Source organism: Lissotriton helveticus, chromosome 10, assembly GCF_964261635.1.
Source record: "Lissotriton helveticus chromosome 10, aLisHel1.1, whole genome shotgun sequence".
NCBI classification, from domain to species: domain Eukaryota; kingdom Metazoa; phylum Chordata; class Amphibia; order Caudata; family Salamandridae; genus Lissotriton; species Lissotriton helveticus.
Genome location: NC_136071.1, coordinates 193,449,274 through 193,469,701, shown reverse-complemented (window position 1 = coordinate 193,469,701; position 20,428 = coordinate 193,449,274). Strand labels below are relative to the sequence as shown.

At 42.3% G+C, this 20,428-nt stretch overlaps 1 protein-coding gene and 2 long non-coding RNA genes across 5 annotated transcripts in view; 1 reads left to right on the top strand and 2 right to left on the bottom strand.

Annotated features, from left to right (window-relative positions):
• Positions 1-538: 538 nt before the first annotated feature.
• Positions 539-1,879, bottom strand: LOC144785113 (uncharacterized). The gene is made up of 7 exons (XR_013601766.1): positions 1,832-1,879; positions 1,693-1,735; positions 1,525-1,600; positions 1,382-1,443; positions 1,191-1,281; positions 770-841; positions 539-577 (listed from the first exon to the last, which is right to left on the bottom strand). It is a non-coding gene; the product is annotated as an uncharacterized LOC144785113 (long non-coding RNA).
• Positions 1,880-6,919: 5,040 nt separating this feature from the next.
• Positions 6,920-8,323, top strand: LOC144785112 (uncharacterized). Of its 3 annotated transcripts, XR_013601765.1 has the most exons (5): positions 6,920-6,997; positions 7,079-7,140; positions 7,241-7,331; positions 7,681-7,752; positions 7,945-8,323. It is a non-coding gene; the product is annotated as an uncharacterized LOC144785112 (long non-coding RNA). The 3 variants fall into 3 exon arrangements; XR_013601764.1 differs by having other exon boundaries at positions 7,079-7,331; XR_013601763.1 differs by having other exon boundaries at positions 6,951-7,331.
• A 5,026-nt stretch (positions 8,324-13,349) lies between these two features.
• Positions 13,350-20,428, bottom strand: part of LOC144785111 (uromodulin-like) — a 382,476-nt gene continuing 375,397 nt past the window's right edge. Inside the window, exon 15 of the mRNA XM_078664207.1 lies at positions 13,350-14,761. Coding sequence (XP_078520333.1) covers positions 14,688-14,761 — 74 coding nt within the window. The 3' untranslated portion in view covers positions 13,350-14,687. The remainder of the gene's footprint in view (positions 14,762-20,428) is intronic.

Genomic DNA, 20,428 nt, shown 5'->3' with positions numbered 1-20,428 from the left:
CCATAATGTTTAACTTAGGGGCGGACACTGATCTCATTAAGATCTTGAGAGCTTTACACTGGAATACAGGGAAGGGGTCCCAGACAAAGCAACAAAATTCACAATTTTAAATAAACCTTTACAAAAAGACAGATAAATCAATGCAAAAAGATTTATTTCAAATTTTGCATTCTAACCATTCATTGGTTGCATTTCATCAATAACACATTACAAAAATTCTTATCTATGTGCCCACATACACAACAGGGAGGGGGGTGAAGTGAGGGAAAGTGCCAAAGTTTTTAAAAAGGATAAAGAAATGATCAAATTCGTTCGTGATACGGATATATCCAAATTCAAAAAAACACAAAAGTTCACGTGATTCCTTGAGAACAAGGTCCACAATACTATGCTCATATAGAGTCCATCATAAAATTCCTTTAGACCACCTAGCTCCCCTGCAGCTGCTTTAGTCTAGCTTGGGGGTAGGAGTTGGTGGAGAGATTAGCGTCTATGTTTCGACCCGCTTAGCACGTAGGATGTTCGTCCTTACAACGGGGTCTTCTTCAGGACGGGAAGGTTGTGGGTGGGCAACCTCCTAAAAAAACATTTAAAAAAACATTTAGTACGCAACTACCTTGTTATAACATACGAGGCAGGTGGATATTTAAAGGAATTAATTTATAGGTCAGGAAGGGAAAGGGCATGTTGTCTGCTGTCCACTGTACAAATCGACTGTGGGTAACTACGATTGGAGTGAACATCCATAGTCATTTAAAATGCAACTCACCTAACATACACAGGAAGCTGAACCAGATGCGAGTCTTGATCCAGATGATTCCCAGACCTTAAGGGTATGTTCCTAGGTGAAAATCATACAAAAAATTAGTGGGTCCTGCATAGGCCGTCCAGAAATGTCTCGCACAACCCAACTCGGGTTTGCTTTGACGTGAAAGCTAACACTGGGATTTGCCGGATATTTTTGGCCAACCTACCTATTAGCAAATATGATGGCGATGGCCAGGGGGTACTCCTGCCTGGAGCTATCTTAAAACGGGATTAAATTCAACCGTAGGGCCATCAGCGTGTCACCAGACAGTCTGTTGTAGAGTATGAATCAAAAAGTTCAAAAACACCACATATTGTATCCTTATTAGCCAATAATTACGTATACTAGAAATGGGGGCTAATACTAACTGGGCTACACGTACCTCTAATTGTTGGGTGGCTTGGCTATATTGAGAAAACAGCTATGATGCTGGCAGGTGAAGATAAAGTCTGAAGGGTGCTTGACTCAATTGCCTGCTAGTCCAAAGAAAAAAACCCAATGCCATTATTGTCATGGAAGAATCAAAAAGGACTTTCCTTAGATAGATGGCTACATTCCACAAATATACTGCACCTTAATTTCAAAACAAACTCGGGATAGTTCGATATCGCGTTCTCATCACTAGTGGAGCCCTACTGCAAAATGAGGACAACGTTAGACACAGTCCACCTATCAATTGAAGACATTCAGGGGCCGGTGGAAAACAAAGATCTCACCTAGAGACTCGGTACGTATTAACTGTTCGTGTACCCGACTAAGCTGATTAATCATTGGCTCCCAAAAGGAATAAATCTGGAAATTCAAAACAGTTAGGCTGTTAGTCCAATGCATGTAATGCGCTGGCCGTAGTGTGTTAAACGGGGCATTTTTAAACTGGCGCTCACCTTCTTACTCGTCACAAAAATGAAGGCTGGCGGCGGTGACCACCTGTAGAAAGTCAAAAAAGGGTGCAGACCGTATTAGAGGGACGTGACCCTATGCGTTGTGTCAGAATGATTGCCACACACTTGAGCAGCCTCTCACCTGACACCGCCGGTTCGATTTCCTAACTCCGTCGGGCCGTCCTTCTCCCCAGCTCAGAGTGCAAACAAACTTCCTGGTTCGAACACAGTGGGCGGGGCATTCTCCCGGAGTTTTAAAGGAAATAGAAGAGCGATTTTGTTTCCTTTGGAGCACCGATAGACGGGCATTCACCAGAGTGAAAAAACAATGTAAACCTATTTGTCTACACGCAGATAATATTGCTGTAGATTATTTAGAATGGAAGCGAAAGAACTTTTTTATTATTGAATTGGTGGATTGTTCACCCGAATTATCGGCCATAGTTCCTTAAATGAGGGTGCATCTAAAAACCATTTTTATATGGCAAAAAGTAGTTGAAAAAATTGCAGGGCAACATCATTGCTAGTTATAATATTCGTGCAGGGTCCCAGGACAGGTTGTGGCACCGATTAGCCACCAATGCTTACTTGTTATGTTTCCAATCAACATGGATGTCATCTTACACAGTACCTTGTGCGAATTAAATTACACAGCATTTTGAGTTACCAATTAGCCCCAAGAAAGTGACATTTCATAAATGTATGTGACCGATCGCATATATACATAATGAAGACCCATCCGGGTCTAGAACTGCACCTTCATCGATAAAAATTGAATACATCATTAACACAGCAAAAGATGCAAAGTTCAATCACTAGTATACACGGACTACATCACAGTGCAGTACAATGCAAGGCAATTCGTGCCCAGAGTATGCCTTTGTGCCAGTATTAGACGTTAAAAATTGTTTATTATATATGCCAGAACACATATATGTATATCCTAGACTGTCGTAGCCTCCTTGTCTCAGCAGTGTTCATACATAAGCAACCATAGAGGAGTGCGCACAATGCTCGCAGGTTAGTGAAAAGCACTGCTCAACACGGTTGCTGAAAAACTCCAAAAAGTAACCTTAAAGAGGACTGTCCAATTCAAAGGTTTGCCAACTGTACAAAACTGCTTTCGGATTCATTTAAACCCTCGGATACAGAGTTGAAGATATGAATCCATTTCAGTTCTCGAACATTCAATACAGTAGATACATCACCACCCCTGGGGCCTAGTGACACATGTTCAAGGACTGCCCATTTGAGAGTTTCTGGCAGATGGTTTGCTTTTAGACAGTGTTCCACTAATGGTGCTCCCTGGGTTTTGCATCTTATGCGGCTGCAATGTGTCAGGAATCTCACTTTCACCCGTTGCTGGGTTTGACCAACATATATTAAATTGCACGGGCAGATAATCCCATAAATGACATTAGTGGTGTTGCAATTGGTGTGGGTCTTGTATGTGTGACGGTGGTTCTTGAATGTAAAGTCCTTCGATTGTATAGTTGAGGGACAAGCTTTACAGCTACCACATCTAAAATGCCCTACTATGGGAGGTTGTTTCCAACACGAGGCCAGGGTGGGAGTTTTGGGACATTCTAAGAAGGATGAAACCACATAGTCCTTCAGGCATCTAGCTTTCTTGAAAGCATGCATGGGTACCTCGGGAATTTCCAACTCCTTGCTAACTATACCCCAATGTTTGTTGATGGTTTTCTTTATTTCTTGACTTTTTGTAGAAAAAGTGGTTACACATATCATGCGTTTGCCTTTTCGGTCGATCCGTGAAGCGGGTTCAAGAAGTGAATCACGATTGTTAAACCATGCCCTTTTCCGTGATTGTTTGATCAACCGCTTGGGATAGCCTCTTTCAATTAGACGAGTCATCAGAATGTCCGACTGAGCCATATAATCTTCCTTCCTGCTGCAATTCCTCCTGACCCGGAGGAACTGCCCATGGGGTAAATTATCACGCAGACTGCGTGGGTGGTGGCTTGAATATAGTAATAGGGAATTCCGTTCGGACGGCTTCCTAAAAAGGGTGGTATATAGTTTTCCCTCTTCCGCTATTATACTGATATCCAAAAAATCTATCCTGATGTTACTGGCATGCATTGTAAATTGGATATCCGGGGATTGTAGGTTAAGCCATGAGTGGAAGCTGTTCAAATCATCCTTGTTTCCATTCCAAATGAATATAACGTCGTCAATATATCGCATCCACATGCGTATCTGCATTTGAAAAGGGTTGCTGACGTTCATGACGAAGGTGTTTTCATAAAAGGACATGAATAGAATTGCCAGATCCGGGGCAAAGGCTGCCCCCATTGCCACGCCCTTTGTCTGCAGGTAGAATACATTCTGGAAGGTGAAAAAATTCCTCATCATTGCTACTTTCAACAAAAGGATGATAAAACTGGTAGGTACTTGTACAGGGGCAGGCCGGCTGTCAAGAGCTAAAGTCGCCACAAATAGTGCCTCCTCTTGGGGAATACTTGTCTTCCCTTGACCTCATCGGTCACAATGTTCTCATAGGCCAATATTTGATGGCTCATAGTGTTGGCCGACTTACCTTAGAGACACTACCCATGTCATCAATCTGGTAGATGCTGAACCTTTCAACCCTGAAGAGGAACTATTGGTCACATGCGACATCGTGTCGCTTTATACAAGTATTCCCCAAGAGGAGGCACTATTTGTGGCGACTTTAGCTCTTGACAGCCGGCCTGCCCCTGTACAAGTACCTACCAGTTTTATCATCCTTTTGTTGAAAGTAGCAATGATGAGGAATTTTTTCACCTTCCAGAATGTATTCTACCTGCAGACAAAGGGCGTGGCAATGGGGGCAGCCTTTGCCCCGGATCTGGCAATTCTATTCATGTCCTTTTATGAAAACACCTTCGTCATGAACGTCAGCAACCCTTTTCAAATGCAGATACGCATGTGGATGCGATATATTGACGACGTTATATTCATTTGGAATGGAAACAAGGATGATTTGAACAGCTTCCACTCATGGCTTAACCTACAATCCCCGGATATCCAATTTACAATGCATGCCAGTAACATCAGGATAGATTTTTTGGATATCAGTATAATAGCGGAAGAGGGAAAACTATATACCACCCTTTTTAGGAAGCCGTCCGAACGGAATTCCCTATTACTATATTCAAGCCACCACCCACGCAGTCTGCGTGATAATTTACCCCATGGGCAGTTCCTCCGGGTCAGGAGGAATTGCAGCAGGAAGGAAGATTATATGGCTCAGTCGGACATTCTGATGACTCGTCTAATTGAAAGAGGCTATCCCAAGCGGTTGATCAAACAATCACGGAAAAGGGCATGGTTTAACAATCGTGATTCACTTCTTGAACCCGCTTCACGGATCGACCGAAAAGGCAAACGCATGATATGTGTAACCACTTTTTCTACAAAAAGTCAAGAAATAAAGAAAACCATCAACAAACATTGGGGTATAGTTAGCAAGGAGTTGGAAATTCCCGAGGTACCCATGCATGCTTTCAAGAAAGCTAGATGCCTGAAGGACTATGTGGTTTCATCCTTCTTAGAATGTCCCAAAACTCCCACCCTGGACTCGTGTTGGAAACAACCTCCCATAGTAGGGCATTTTAGATGTGGTAGCTGTAAAGCTTGTCCCTCAACTATACAATCGAAGGACTTTACATTCAAGAACCACCGTCACACATACAAGACCCACACCAATTGCAACACCACTAATGTCATTTATGGGATTATCTGCCCGTGCAATTTAATATATGTTGGTCAAACCCAGCAACGGGTGAAAGTGAGATTCCTGACACATTGCAGCCGCATAAGATGCAAAACCCAGGGAGCACCATTAGTGGAACACTGTCTAAAAGCAAACCATCTGCCAGAAACTCTCAAATGGGCAGTCCTTGAACATGTGTCACTAGGCCCCAGGGGTGGTGATGTATCTACTGTATTGAATGTTCGAGAACTGAAATGGATTCATATCTTCAACTCTGTATCCGAGGGTTTAAATGAATCCGAAAGCAGTTTTGTACAGTTGGCAAACCTTTGAATTGGACAGTCCTCTTTAAGGTTACTTTTTGGAGTTTTTCAGCAACCGTGTTGAGCAGTGCTTTTCACTAACCTGCGAGCATTGTGCGCACTCCTCTATGGTTGCTTATGTATGAACACTGCTGAGACAAGGAGGCTACGACAGTCTAGGATATACATATATGTGTTCTGGCATATATAATAAACAATTTTTAACGTCTAATACTGGCACAAAGGCATACTCTGGGCACGAATTGCCTTGCATTGTACTGCACTGTGATGTAGTCCGTGTATACTAGTGATTGAACTTTGCATCTTTTGCTGTGTTAATGATGTATTCAATTTTTATCGATGAAGGTGCAGTTCTAGACCCGGATGGGTCTTCATTATGTATATATGCGATCGGTCACATACATTTATGAAATGTCACTTTCTTGGGGCTAATTGGTAACTCAAAATGCTGTGTAATTTAATTCGCACAAGGTACTGTGTAAGATGACATCCATGTTGATTGGAAACATAACAAGTAAGCATTGGTGGCTAATCGGTGCCACAACCTGTCCTGGGACCCTGCACGAATATTATAACTAGCAATGATGTTGCCCTGCAATTTTTTCAACTACTTTTTGCCATATAAAAATGGTTTTTAGATGCACCCTCATTTAAGGAACTATGGCCGATAATTCGGGTGAACAATCCACCAATTCAATAATAAAAAAGTTATTTCGCTTCCATTCTAAATAATCTACAGCAATATTATCTGCGTGTAGACAAATAGGTTTACATTGTTTTTTCACTCTGGTGAATGCCCGTCTATCGGTGCTCCAAAGGAAACAAAATCGCTCTTCTATTTCCTTTAAAACTCCGGGAGAATGCCCCGCCCACTGTGTTCGAACCAGGAAGTTTGTTTGCACTCTGAGCTGGGGAGAAGGACGGCCCGACGGAGTTAGGAAATCGAACCGGCGGTGTCAGGTGAGAGGCTGCTCAAGTGTGTGGCAATCATTCTGACACAACGCATAGGGTCACGTCCCTCTAATACGGTCTGCACCCTTTTTTGACTTTCTACAGTTGGTCACCGCCGCCAGCCTTCATTTTTGTGACGAGTAAGAAGGTGAGCGCCAGTTTAAAAATGCCCCGTTTAACACACTACGGCCAGCGCATTACATGCATTGGACTAACAGCCTAACTGTTTTGAATTTCCAGATTTATTCCTTTTGGGAGCCAATGATTAATCAGCTTAGTCGGGTACACGAACAGTTAATACGTACCGAGTCTCTAGGTGAGATCTTTGTTTTCCACCGGCCCCTGAATGTCTTCAATTGATAGGTGGACTGTGTCTAACGTTGTCCTCATTTTGCAGTAGGGCTCCACTAGTGATGAGAACGCGATATCGAACTATCCCGAGTTTGTTTTGAAATTAAGGTGCAGTATATTTGTGGAATGTAGCCATCTATCTAAGGAAAGTCCTTTTTGATTCTTCCATGACAATAATGGCATTGGGTTTTTTTCTTTGGACTAGCAGGCAATTGAGTCAAGCACCCTTCAGACTTTATCTTCACCTGCCAGCATCATAGCTGTTTTCTCAATATAGCCAAGCCACCCAACAATTAGAGGTACGTGTAGCCCAGTTAGTATTAGCCCCCATTTCTAGTATACGTAATTATTGGCTAATAAGGATACAATATGTGGTGTTTTTGAACTTTTTGATTCATACTCTACAACAGACTGTCTGGTGACACGCTGATGGCCCTACGGTTGAATTTAATCCCGTTTTAAGATAGCTCCAGGCAGGAGTACCCCCTGGCCATCGCCATCATATTTGCTAATAGGTAGGTTGGCCAAAAATATCCGGCAAATCCCAGTGTTAGCTTTCACGTCAAAGCAAACCCGAGTTGGGTTGTGCGAGACATTTCTGGACGGCCTATGCAGGACCCACTAATTTTTTGTATGATTTTCACCTAGGAACATACCCTTAAGGTCTGGGAATCATCTGGATCAAGACTCGCATCTGGTTCAGCTTCCTGTGTATGTTAGGTGAGTTGCATTTTAAATGACTATGGATGTTCACTCCAATCGTAGTTACCCACAGTCGATTTGTACAGTGGACAGCAGACAACATGCCCTTTCCCTTCCTGACCTATAAATTAATTCCTTTAAATATCCACCTGCCTCGTATGTTATAACAAGGTAGTTGCGTACTAAATGTTTTTGTAAATGTTTTTTTAGGAGGTTGCCCACCCACAACCTTCCCGTCCTGAAGAAGACCCCGTTGTAAGGACGAACATCCTACGTGCTAAGCGGGTCGAAACGTAGACGCTAATCTCTCCACCAACTCCTACCCCCAAGCTAGACTAAAGCAGCTGCAGGGGAGCTAGGTGGTCTAAAGGAATTTTATGATGGACTCTATATGAGCATAGTATTGTGGACCTTGTTCTCAAGGAATCACGTGAACTTTTGTGTTTTTTTGAATTTGGATATATCCGTATCACGAACGAATTTGATCATTTCTTTATCCTTTTTAAAAACTTTGGCACTTTCCCTCACTTCACCCCCCTCCCTGTTGTGTATGTGGGCACATAGATAAGAATTTTTGTAATGTGTTATTGATGAAATGCAACCAATGAATGGTTAGAATGCAAAATTTGAAATAAATCTTTTTGCATTGATTTATCTGTCTTTTTGTAAAGGTTTATTTAAAATTGTGAATTTTGTTGCTTTGTCTGGGACCCCTTCCCTGTATACCACTAAATTACCCAGGTCCCTTGACTTTATTGGGTTCAACCCTTTGTGTTTAACATTACACTGGAATACATCAGCCAAAGTTAGGTACAATCTGGAAGGAGATAACACAGAGCCTTTTATCTGCACCAGTGGGGTAAGACAGGGATGTATCCTGGCCCCGTTCCTGTTCTCCTTGTATATTAATGGCCTAGAACAATCGCTAAGTAGTTTAAAAGTGGACTCACCTAGAGTAGGCAGCAGAGTGATCCCCGTCTTGCTCTATGCAGACGACGCGGTCTTGCTGGCACGTACCCCACTGGGACTACAGCGTCTGATAGACGGTTTTGTGGATTTTATGACCAGTCTAGATCTATCTCCCAACATGACTAAGTGGTATGTTATGGAGGTGGGGCCCAAACTCAGAAAAAAATTAAATTATAGAATAGGCACATTCAGCTTAGCGAAGGTGCAGTCCTTTTCATACCTGGGAGTTTTATTTGATAGGGGCTTAAATGTTAAATTACTGATTGAGGAACGATGCAATAAGTTAGGGAAACAACCTTTACAACGCAACTTTTACAACGCACTACCATTACAACAAAACTTTTACAACGCAACATCCATTACAACGCATGCATTTACAACGCAACCATTACAACGCATGACACTAAGCCACAAACCACTAATACGCATGTCATTACAACTCAGTCATTACAACGCATACCATTACAACGCATAACATTACCATCCAACACTCACCCTACTGTTGCACTCCCTGGAGTTAGAATAGTAATTTTTACCCCTACACTGTCCAACACTTACCCTACTGTTGCACCCCCTGGAGTTAGAATAGTAATTTTTACCCCTACACTATCCAACACTTACCCTACTGTTGCACCCCCTGGAGTTAGAATAGTAAATTTTACCCCTACACTATCCAATACTTACCAAACATGCAATGTAATGTAATGCGTTGTAATGGTATGCGTTGTAAAGGTAGTATGCGTTGTAATGGAATGCGTTATAAATGTAGTATGCGTTGTAATGGCATGCGTTGTAATGGAATGCATTGTAATGGATGTTGTGTTGTAAAAAATGCGTTGTAAAGGTATGCGTTGTAAAAGTGTGCGTTGTAACGTCATACATCCAATAAGTTAATATCTAGCTCAGGGGCAATAATTAATTTTGGTCGTAGATTGGGGCGATGGTCGCCTGAGCAAATGATGACTTTATACAACTCAATATGCTACTCAAAAGTGGCGTATGGGGCAGAACAGTGGGGGATTGCTAATGTAGCCAAATTGTAGATAGAGGAGAATAAATACTTGAGAAGGCTCCTCAAAGTTCCACAGTGTGCATCTTCCTACGTCATACATGAAGAACTGGGCGGAGCGTTTATAGAGGATAGGGTGGGGAGTAGGCCCCTGCTAGCATGGCTAAAGATTTGGGTTAACCCAGAAGCTAGTCTGACCAAACAAATAATAATGGACTGCTTGGGGAGGGATAGGGGAATGAATATCCCATGGCTTAAGTATATAAAGGGTGCCTTGGAAAGCATCGGCTGTGAGGCCCTTTTTCTGACACCGTCTTGTATAACAAGACGGGATCAGGCTAGGGTAAAGGAGATGTTTTTCAAACAAAAAGCCATAGCTCGAGAAGTTTAGGACGGGGACAAACAATCAGTTAAAGCACATGTTTTAGTGAGGTCCTGTGAAGGAATAGAGCCTTACCTTGCCCTCATACACAATGCCTAGGACAGATTTTTAATTACACGTTTTAGGCTCAACTTTTTACATCACCTATTAGCTGATCTGAGAGGTTATACGAATTCAGTTGAGTCAAAGGGTCCCTGCGGCTGCGATCAACGATCTCCGCAGGACATCCTTCATTTTGTATTATTATGTCAATTTTATTCATTGCCCAGGCGTCGCTTTTTAGTAAGTTTGCTGAAAAAGGCTAAATTTAGACATGCGAAAGAGGCCCTTTTATATTTACAAATGGTCCAAGATCCCCTGACCTTACTTTCTGTGAAACGTTTTTTAAGATTAGCAGTCAAACTAAGAGATACCAGAGGGACTTGTTGAGTAAAATACCACTATAATTTTGACTAACAGGTGGGGGGGAGATGGGCCCAATGAATGAATGAATTGTAGGAGTAACAGTTCCTGTATCTTTCTTGTTTTCTTTTTAAATTGTATATGCTGTCATTTTTAAACTGTACTTTTATGGCGTTAAATGTAAAATGCTGAATAAAGAATTTGAACAGAACAGAATACTACACAATTTTCCTCCAGCCTGAGGTGCATCTTGACGATGACAACGGACCTCACATAGCAACCTCCCATCGATAGTGACTGACTTCACTGCATGACACATTTTGCCACAGGACCTTGCATCGCAAGCTCCACGTCGATGGCTTGTTGACGTCTGCCAGTGCAACTCAATGCAACAACTTTGCATCGCTCCTCAACCGGGATATAAGGTACTTTTGTTCAGTGGGCCAAACTGGGTCCATGTAGCTGTCCTGTGCTCCATCAAGGTAGGCCTGAGCTTGTGATTTTGTCCCTGTCCAGCACGACCAGATGACCACAGATGGTGCTTTCTGCTTTTTGGCCGATTATCACTTAAAGCTTTAAACTTGCATATCTCCGGTTCTACAGATTGGATTTTTGTCATTGTGGTCTTGCCTTATTTATTAAACTTTACTCTATTTTTCTCAATTGGTGTGTTGAGTTTTCATAGATTCCAGTTAGTACGTTACAAAACAATTTATATGAAAGAATCATGGCCGAGAGATGGAGTAGGGCTGCACCATAATACTAGTCTAGGGCCACACTGCAAAGGAAAATGCAACAAAAATAACATATCATCAAATGTAGTATATGTGTAAGTAATACATTGAATAAGTGACTACCCAAGCAAATTTCATAATCTTTTAATTCATATATGTGGATAAGGCCACACATTAATTTTATATGCATTTGAAACGTGTTGCTTTTGGTGAGATGCACTAAAGAGATGTATAAGCCATTATGCCCAGTATTTCTTGATCCAGAAAAGCATTATTATGCTTTTGAGCTCTTCTCCTTCACTTATCTCCACATTCCATCAAATATCACAAATTTGCAGTTCATGACTAGATGGCAAATCATCTTAAGTCAATTTGTCTTATTCATAGTCACCTTAAATATCGTAAAAAACAACTGACTAGATGGGCTGAGGACAATGATCCACTGAACAGTAAAACTTAGGTGTTTTTTACGATATTTAAGGTGACTATGAATGAGACAAATTGACCTATGATGATTTACCATGGTAGTTGTGATGAATGAATAGGTGAATAAATGAAGGAATGCATGAATGAGCCTTTTTCTTTATCAAAGCGCATAGCGCACAATTGCCAAAAAGACATCCTGGTGCTAAATTAGCTAGAAGGTGGGTAGTTCACAGAGAACTACTAGATAAAATGAAATAGCCAGGTTTTCAGTTGTTTTTTTAAAGGTTTGGTCATTTGAGGGAGCATGGATACCACACAGGAGAGCATTCTACAGTTTGGAGGCTAGGAAAAATAAAGGCTGGCCATCCATTTGGGAACAGCACACTCTAGGAACTTGCAACAAAAGCTGACTGGATGATCTCCAAAATCTGGAGGGACGATATACAGAAACTGGATCAATTGCAAAGTCTAACCAGAAGGTGATCATATAATTATTAATTACTTTTCTAGTGTACTCTAGGACTAAGCTGAGGAACGTTTTCACATATTTTTAGAGGAGAGATCCTTTCAAATTTATTTTCAAGATTTCTCACCTCATCCACCGGAGACGGATATGGCCCAAATTCTATTGGCCACCAAGCACTGGGCCAGATGGAAGGCAAGCACTTGAACAGTGTTTCGTTTTTGTCCGAATCAACTTTTATGCAGCTGTTCTTCATCCATTCAGCTACTTTTGCAAGGCATAATTTGTGTAGGTCCTGTAGCTCACTATTGATGTCATGAAAGAAAAACAAGAGCTTGGTGTCACCCACATATGACACCATCTTTGAGCCAAATGTTTGGATGAAGAGATCATGTAAGCATTGGACAGAGTAGGACTTGGAGGATCCTTGGGTGACCCCATGTCTCATAAAAGGAAACAAAGAAAGCTTCAGTTGGAAGGTGAACAGACTGGTGGTGATCAGGTAGAAAATATTTAAGCCAAAGCAAGGTGGAACTAAATATGCCACTCAGAGCTAGAAGTTTTATGAGAATGGGAAGGTGTCAAAGGCAGCAGAGAGATCTAACAGTACCACTGCCACTGCTTGTCCTTGATACAGGCTCATCTTGATGAATTCAGTTAATTCAAGCACAGCCAACTCCATAATGTAACATGGTCGAAACCGGACTGCATATTGCGTAAGAGAATATTGGCATATTTGCATAGTGTTCATATTTGTGGCTCATTGTTTAACCTGCTCAATGTGAAATTTGCTGGAATTTGCTGTGATTCGCTCAGTGATGCTAGCCCTAAAAAGAGAAGTTAGACTTTACAATAGTTGGACATTTTTTGACAACTATGTGGCTAAGTATTCACATAGACACTTCACTCGTAGAACCTAAATCAGGGGTTAATATGGGCAAGCAGCTGAAATCCATGGTGAGCTCTGTTTGTGACAAATTTCATGAGGTCACAGAATTATTTTGTGAGTATTCATATTAGACACTAATATTTTTATTCATCCATGATTCCATTAAACTGTGCTAGACAATGGGGGTAGTAGCATGTTTTTGTGTCTCTTACATAATGGACGCAACAGAGGATGAGCATAGATAAATACATCTTGAGATGTCCCAGTGTGAGAGTTCATCTGTAAATGTTATAGCAGATACACAATGACATTGAAAACATATCACACCACTAATCGGTAGGTAATGATGTAATTCTTTATTGTAGCATTTTATAAAGCAGACTTCACATATATTGATAGTGGAATTCAAATTCAGGCATTGTCCTAACATGATTGTGACAAGAAATACAATCTCGTAATAGAAAAGTAAGTATACATTTAACAGATTTTAGCACATTTGAAGCTTTATTATAATAATTGTTAATTTTAGATGTTTATTTTATTCACGATTTTGAGCTGGCTGCAAACCTTTCATAAATACAAGTTACTTTGACTTATGAATTGGTTAGGCGGATAAAAGGTAACTTCTCTGTCCTATGTAAATTGTAATATTGCAAGCAACCCGAATAAATGTTAAGAAATTGCTTTTTAGTTCAACTTCATGTCTGCAACAGGCAAAAAAAAAAAGGTTGATGAACATTTCCATCATCCCTCCTGAAGATATTAATTTTACCTTATCTATGACCCTAATCAAATTTGTTCTTTATCCGAAGGAAACACTTCAGAATGTTTATGCTTCCTTCTTTCTTCCTGTACCAATCGAACAATACTGGAAGACATCACTGAAATAATGATTTAAAACCCATGTTGGTGGGCAGTAGAATGTTGTTTCTTCATATGGTTTTGAGAGGTTACAATGGCCACCATTCTACACATTCGCATGAGGACAAACTGTTTAACTATGGTCCAGCGTCTGAGTGGCTGTCCTTAATACCCCTCCTAGCGTGGTAATGCCTTGCTTTTTGTGAACTCCCATCATCTCTCACTGGAGAATGGTGCTGTCTAAAAGTACATTGTAGGATCTTAAGTTGATAGCACTTGAATTTGTTAGGCACTAGTACACTGCAGTTATCTGATAACGCAAAAATAGTGAATTAATTTACTGGAGTGCTTTAGCAGTAATACTGAATACACTCACTACACAATTGATTATTCTGAGACAGCATTTAAGTCTAATTTATAAACAACTAAACAATCAGTGGTGATCACTGACCTACTAGAGAATGATCTTAATGTCTTGTTAGTCCTACTGTATTTTGAATGCTATTACTTGGGCAAGAAAGAGGATGATCCAAAATATTTAATCTGCCGAAGTAGAATTTGTTGACCTGTAATTAAAGTGAAATAGCAACTACGATGGCATGACAGAAAAAACACTAAATATTCAATCCCTGCTGTTTATTCTGTAAATAAGAAATTAAATGATAAAGAGACCACTGGTTCTGATTTCAAAACAATATTTCCCAGCTCTTGACATAAAGATATGAACGCACAGAATGGAGCAAATATATGATACATGTTGCTTAGTTGAGAAGCAGAGGGTATCTCACTGCTAATGGCACAAGCTGGTCGGAATCCATTTATAGGAGTAGGAAACAGAAGATGACGCCAAAGACAGACATTATGATTGTCCATGCTGCAGGTACTGTTACACCTGAAAAAATAGCAAATATAGCAACATTAAACTTTTTCATTGAAAGGGTAAGACATTTACCTTGTAAACAGAGAGCCTGATTCACAAATAAATTTCTCCGAAACGCTTAGTTTACAAGCACAAGTAACTTGTTTATGTTTCACAATTCACAAAAGGTGATTTTATTTTTAGTTTTTATTATTGCGACTCTTTAAACAAGCCAAAGTATATCCAGGTGACAAAAAGGCAGGAAGAGTGGGATCAAGAGAAAAAAAGACAACAGGAGCCCAAACAAATTAACGGGCGACCACTGTATTAAAGCTGTATGAAAAGATGGCAAATATTGCTCTTTTTTTTGCAAAGCACTTTGTTCCATGATCTCAGTCTTAATATAGAACAATTTCTGGTCACCTCATGATTTGCCTTTTTATTTATGCTTTTTGTAAGGCAGCAACTCAGCTGACCACTCAGCCCTATAGGGAAGAGTCTTCTTATTTTTTTTCAGAGACACCATGGTACTGTACCGGTGACAAAATTCTGAGGTGGATCTACTTTTAACAGACAGCCAATGAATCAAGTTCTGGAAGTCAGAAACTCTATACATTTTCCGCAGTCTAAGATGAGGTAAATTGTCACATAAAAGACATTAACTAAATTCGATTTGGAATTAATTAAAGCTTTTTGTAGGATTCCTGCAATTGATAGTAAAGTATCTTCTGGACTTGGCAGTACTTGAACAAGCAATCAGGGTATCCTTGTGAATTGGGGGTGGGGGTACTCATGTTTGAACCCCAAAGAATCTTAGATTATTTACCTTCATAGCAAATTTAAAGGTGACATGCAGCAAAGTAGGAGCAGGATGCAAAGTGATGGAGGCATGCATGTGTGTTTCACTCTACACACATTACTTCCATTTTGGAAGCATTACGTTTTTGACCACTAAAAATTCAGTTGGTCTGCACCTACATGAAGGCATATCACGTTTTACAATTGCAAAAAGATTTGCTCACAAGAAGATGTTCATGTGCGTGCATGTCTACTTCTAAAAGCAGGCAGTGTGTGGAGATTAGGCATTCCTGATGGGAATGTCTTGAATGCTTGGCCACATCACTAGTTTCTCTATGAGTCATTACTGTAATGGTTTAGGCCCCATCCCACATGTAGCATTAAGGAAGATATAGACACAGAATCATACGGTCTGGAACTCGCCTAGGGCACGTGCGCCCAGCACCTTTTATTTGCAGGGTCACTTGACAGGTGACACCTATAATGGGGGTGGGGTGAGTGTGGAAGCCAGCCCTCAAGAAGTGGCTGGTGGAAACACACTGTGTAGAAACACTAGACCGTGACCAGCCGGTTATCCCTCACAAACCTTATTGAAACTAAAAAACAAGTCCAACCTGTGAGAGAGACCAAAACAAAAACACCACTGAGTCTCTTCTGGTTGATTGCCGGATAGGATGAGTGGACAGGTGCAGCTGGGAGCACCCGGCATCACAGCATGCCTCCATAGCTCAACCAGACTACTCTGGACATAGATGGCAGTGTGGATGAAGTCCGAATGATGCAATCGCCTGTCCATGAGGTTACAGTCTAACTGGGCACTGTTGGTCCTGTACCACCTGGTCTCATGGTGTTGGAGCCGGTTTACAAATGTGACTTTGATGGTGCATCCAGAGCAGTGGTAGAGTCTGCTGCAGCGATATCCTTGAAAACACCCTTGTTCCTGGGATGGTCAACCTGCTAAGACCAAAGATGACAGTGAGGTGGTTTGGTCTTCCTCGAAAGACGTGGTGCTTCTTGGTACCCATTGGTGGAGCATTCCCAGACTTCCCTCTCTTGCAAGGACTCCTCGATCACAGGACTTTCTTGGAGGCTCTTTTTTAATGGGGTTCTGTGGGACTGTCTGGACTGTGTGGTAAGTCTTCCATGCCACGTGAAGTGTCCACTGGGGAACCACCGACCGGCCCACATAAAAATCACTTGTTCCACTGCAAGAGTGGTTGTCTCATGGCCTGTGCGCTCTTGCCATCAGGATTTAGGGGCACAAGCATCTGCTAGCTTTGGGACAGCCAGACTCCTACCTCAGTACTTCCTTGTAAATGCTGCAGAGCTGCTGCAGAATCATCTCTTGTGTCAGGATTCCCCTCTCACGGGAATTCCCTGAGGCCACTGCTCCTGGATTGCCACCGGCCTATGTGGAGTCAAGGAGCCTCTTTTTGCCCCCCGGATGAGGTCACTGAGGAAGTTCGAACAGGACCATGACCAAGTCTCTTGTGCAACCCCAAAGGTGGATAGTACATATGGTTGAGTATGCTCTAATCAGCACGCTTTAGGTACACTGAGTCTAACAGAATGACTCTAGGTGGCCAGACTCATGACACTAAGGATGCCTTGTTACTCTCCAGGTTGATTTGCGAGGCATACGGCTCCACTCAGGTCGTGTGATGCTCCTTAGGTGACATATGATGCAAGTGGCAATGGCGAAGAGTTTTACCACTGGACAACCTGTGCTGCAGGTGGTGACATCTTGCTCAATGTGATGATGCTTGTCGCTTCTATTCCTTCCTCCTGCACACCTATGTTTGTCAGGATCTTCCATGTAACGGATTCGTCACACACCTCTATCTCTTCTCTTTTGCACTGTGGCACTGTGCCACTCTTCTCTTCTGCGACGTGGCATCAGTCCTCTCGCTTCTTCTCCACTTTCCTCTTCCTCTTCAAGATGCGGCCCCATGCCATCTAGTCACGCTCTTCTTTCTTTTGACCAGGCCTCTCCATGTGACATGCACTACACATGGACCTCCCTGGTCACGTCCTATCCCTAGAACTGACTGCCTTCTCCTCTGTCTCCTGAACAGGCCTCTCGCTGTGATCTTCTTTCCTCTCTGTAGGACTTGTCTACATGACATGACTCTTCTCCTCATGGACCTCTCAAAGGTGTTCTCGTGGTGGACCTCTCACAAATCTTCTCGTCATGGACCTCTCACAGGTATTCTTATTGTGGACCTCTCCTAGGTCCTATCCCTTCCCTCAGGGATCTTCTTAGTCCTTCACTCCCTGGCTGGAGGATCCCCTTTCATCGTTCCTTTTCCTTCTTAGGTACTTGACATCCCTACCTTTGCTGGACTCTTCCTGGTTACTTGCTACTGGGCATCCTTGGCTTGCACTAAATTCTGCTCTTTGGGTTCTACTTGTTCGTGGCTGGGGCAGCCTTGAACCTGTTGAGGTTCTCTGCATTAAGGTACATAGTCTCTCTCCCCTTCACAGTTCATGCCCCTGAGTGCTCCCATCACTTCAGCTATGGGCCACTGTTTTCCTTTGAGCGCTGCGAGCACTGCGAGCCAGTCCTCCATAAAGTGTTCAGGTGCAGTAACCACCTATTGCCATTAGGTGGCCCTGCAACACTTTCTATTGGCCTCAGAAACTTTTCTCCTTTACAATTCATTTAGCGGCCCCTCACTGAAAATGGAGGCTGTCCTCCCTACCAACAGAGCGAGGAGAGAATGGCTTTGGGGGGCTGTCCCTTACTCTAGGCAGCTTTCCCATTCACCTCCATGCCTCTTTTGCCTAATTACAACCACACTACTTGAGCTAGGTGGTGGTGCAGCACAATTCACAGCACAGGCCCCGAGTTAATGCTGCCTCTGTTGAAGCTGCCATTGCTGGGGACTCTTTGTAAAATTCAGCCTCGATTGTCCCCCCTGCTGGCGGGTGTACACACCGTGCATCACTCGCCAGGGAACAGCTATGTCGGAGAAGGGGACCCTCTTCAGGAGCTATGTTAGTGGTGAATATGGTGGGAGAAAAACAGACCAATACCAATCTGATGCTGTACTGTGAATCTGGTCTTCACAGAATTACATCATTTCTCAGGCCTGGACCATCTTAAATGGGTATGTATTTCATTATGGTCCACCTAAGGCTGAGATTGACCTTTTTTTCTTTTTCTTTTCTAGTTGCCTATTGTATTATGAAGTTAAAATATAATTCCTTGTGGTGTATGAATTCTCTTTTTCTTGTTGTTCATCATTGTTTCCTGCATTATTCCCCAGTATCATCGTACAAATATTAAAAATGAAAAGGATAAAGAAAGGAGATTGGGCTCTTAGATGATTAATTCTGTAGAAGGAGATCACCTGGGTATCTATGAATACTTTTATCAAGTGTTGGAGCTCTGAAGTTGTGAACCTCAACCGATTAGATGGTGTGATTTTTAACCTAATTTAGGTCATGCAGATGTGAGCATCAAAAGTGATTGGCCATAAATTGGCAGATCTCCCTTTCTACCCGCCTCCTGCTTCCTCCCTTCTTTAGAGTTGTAGAACTTCTTTATTTTAAATTATGCGATCTCATTGGGTTCTCCTGTTCAAAATGACTCTCCAGTGGTCCATCTGCTCCAATGCTGCCTTCTGTGGAACTTCAAACACCCCCCATCTACTTAACTTGGAACTAGTCCCCGTGATTTTTCCTGCCTGGGACATGTATAATGACCCATTCTGTGCACTAGGAACATTTTGCCTCATTTACAAGATTTTTCCGGTAGGCATTGTCACAAGTCCTCTTGCTGCGCTGCTCTATGGCAAAAGAAAAGGGCAGGAATGTGCCACATACGCACATTCATGTCCTTTTCCCATGCGCTGGTGCACAATGGGATGCCATGCTCCAACGCAGGCACTGTGCAGGCATTGCAGGGGTGACTGTTTTTGTGCAGGAAGGGACACCTTCATGCACAAAAACAATCACAAAAAGCTTTTTCCTCTTTCTCTGTGTGCTGCAGAATTCAGCACACATTTCTCCTAGTTGCACCTCCCTTACACCTCCCCTGGGGAGGTGTAGGCTTTTAGCGCACTCCCAGGTTTACGAAAACTATTAAATCTAGGAATGTGTCAAAATGCCATGGGTGTTACGTGGGAACACCCACCATAATGCCCATGGTACACTTCCCTATAGCAGGGTGAGGCAACTAAGGGGCATATTATCAAGGGGGTTTATCTCCGCTTTTTTGGCTTTAAAAGCCAAGAAAGCGGAGATAAAATTATCTCCCTATTACCAAGCTGTGGCTAACACCAGTTAGCGACAGCTAATAGGAGATAGCGACCATCTTGGGCCCCGCTTTGCATGTCAGTGATATTTATCACTAATGACATGCAAAGTGGGCGTGCCAAGATGTTAGCGACTGGAAACAGTCGCTAACATCGCTATCTCCTATTACCAACTTTTGGAGATATTCGCGCTAAGCGCGAATATCTCCAAAAGCTAACACCTGCCCTGAGCAGTTCTTAGCCATGTTAACCAATGGGAGGTGGATAACATGGCTAAGAGCATTTGCTCGATAATGCATGAATATCGCTGACTTTTCAGCGATATTCATGCATTGCGGCCGTTTTTTATCGCATTTGCGATAAACCTTGCTAATAGCAAGGTTTATCTGCGATAAAAATCGCCGATGTGCGGCGATAATTTTTGTCTCTAAACAAGTTAGAGACAAAAATTATCTCTATTGGTTGGTAATATGCCCCTAAGTGACTTGCGCTGCGCTGCCTCAGTCCATATCTACAATGCCATGTAAAACAACGCAGGGTGGCTTTACATGGCCTTGTAAATATGGCTCTGCAGTGTGCCGTTCTGGACCGTCACTAAAAGTGGTGTTCTGGCGGCCAACAGGCGTTGTAAATAAGGCCCATT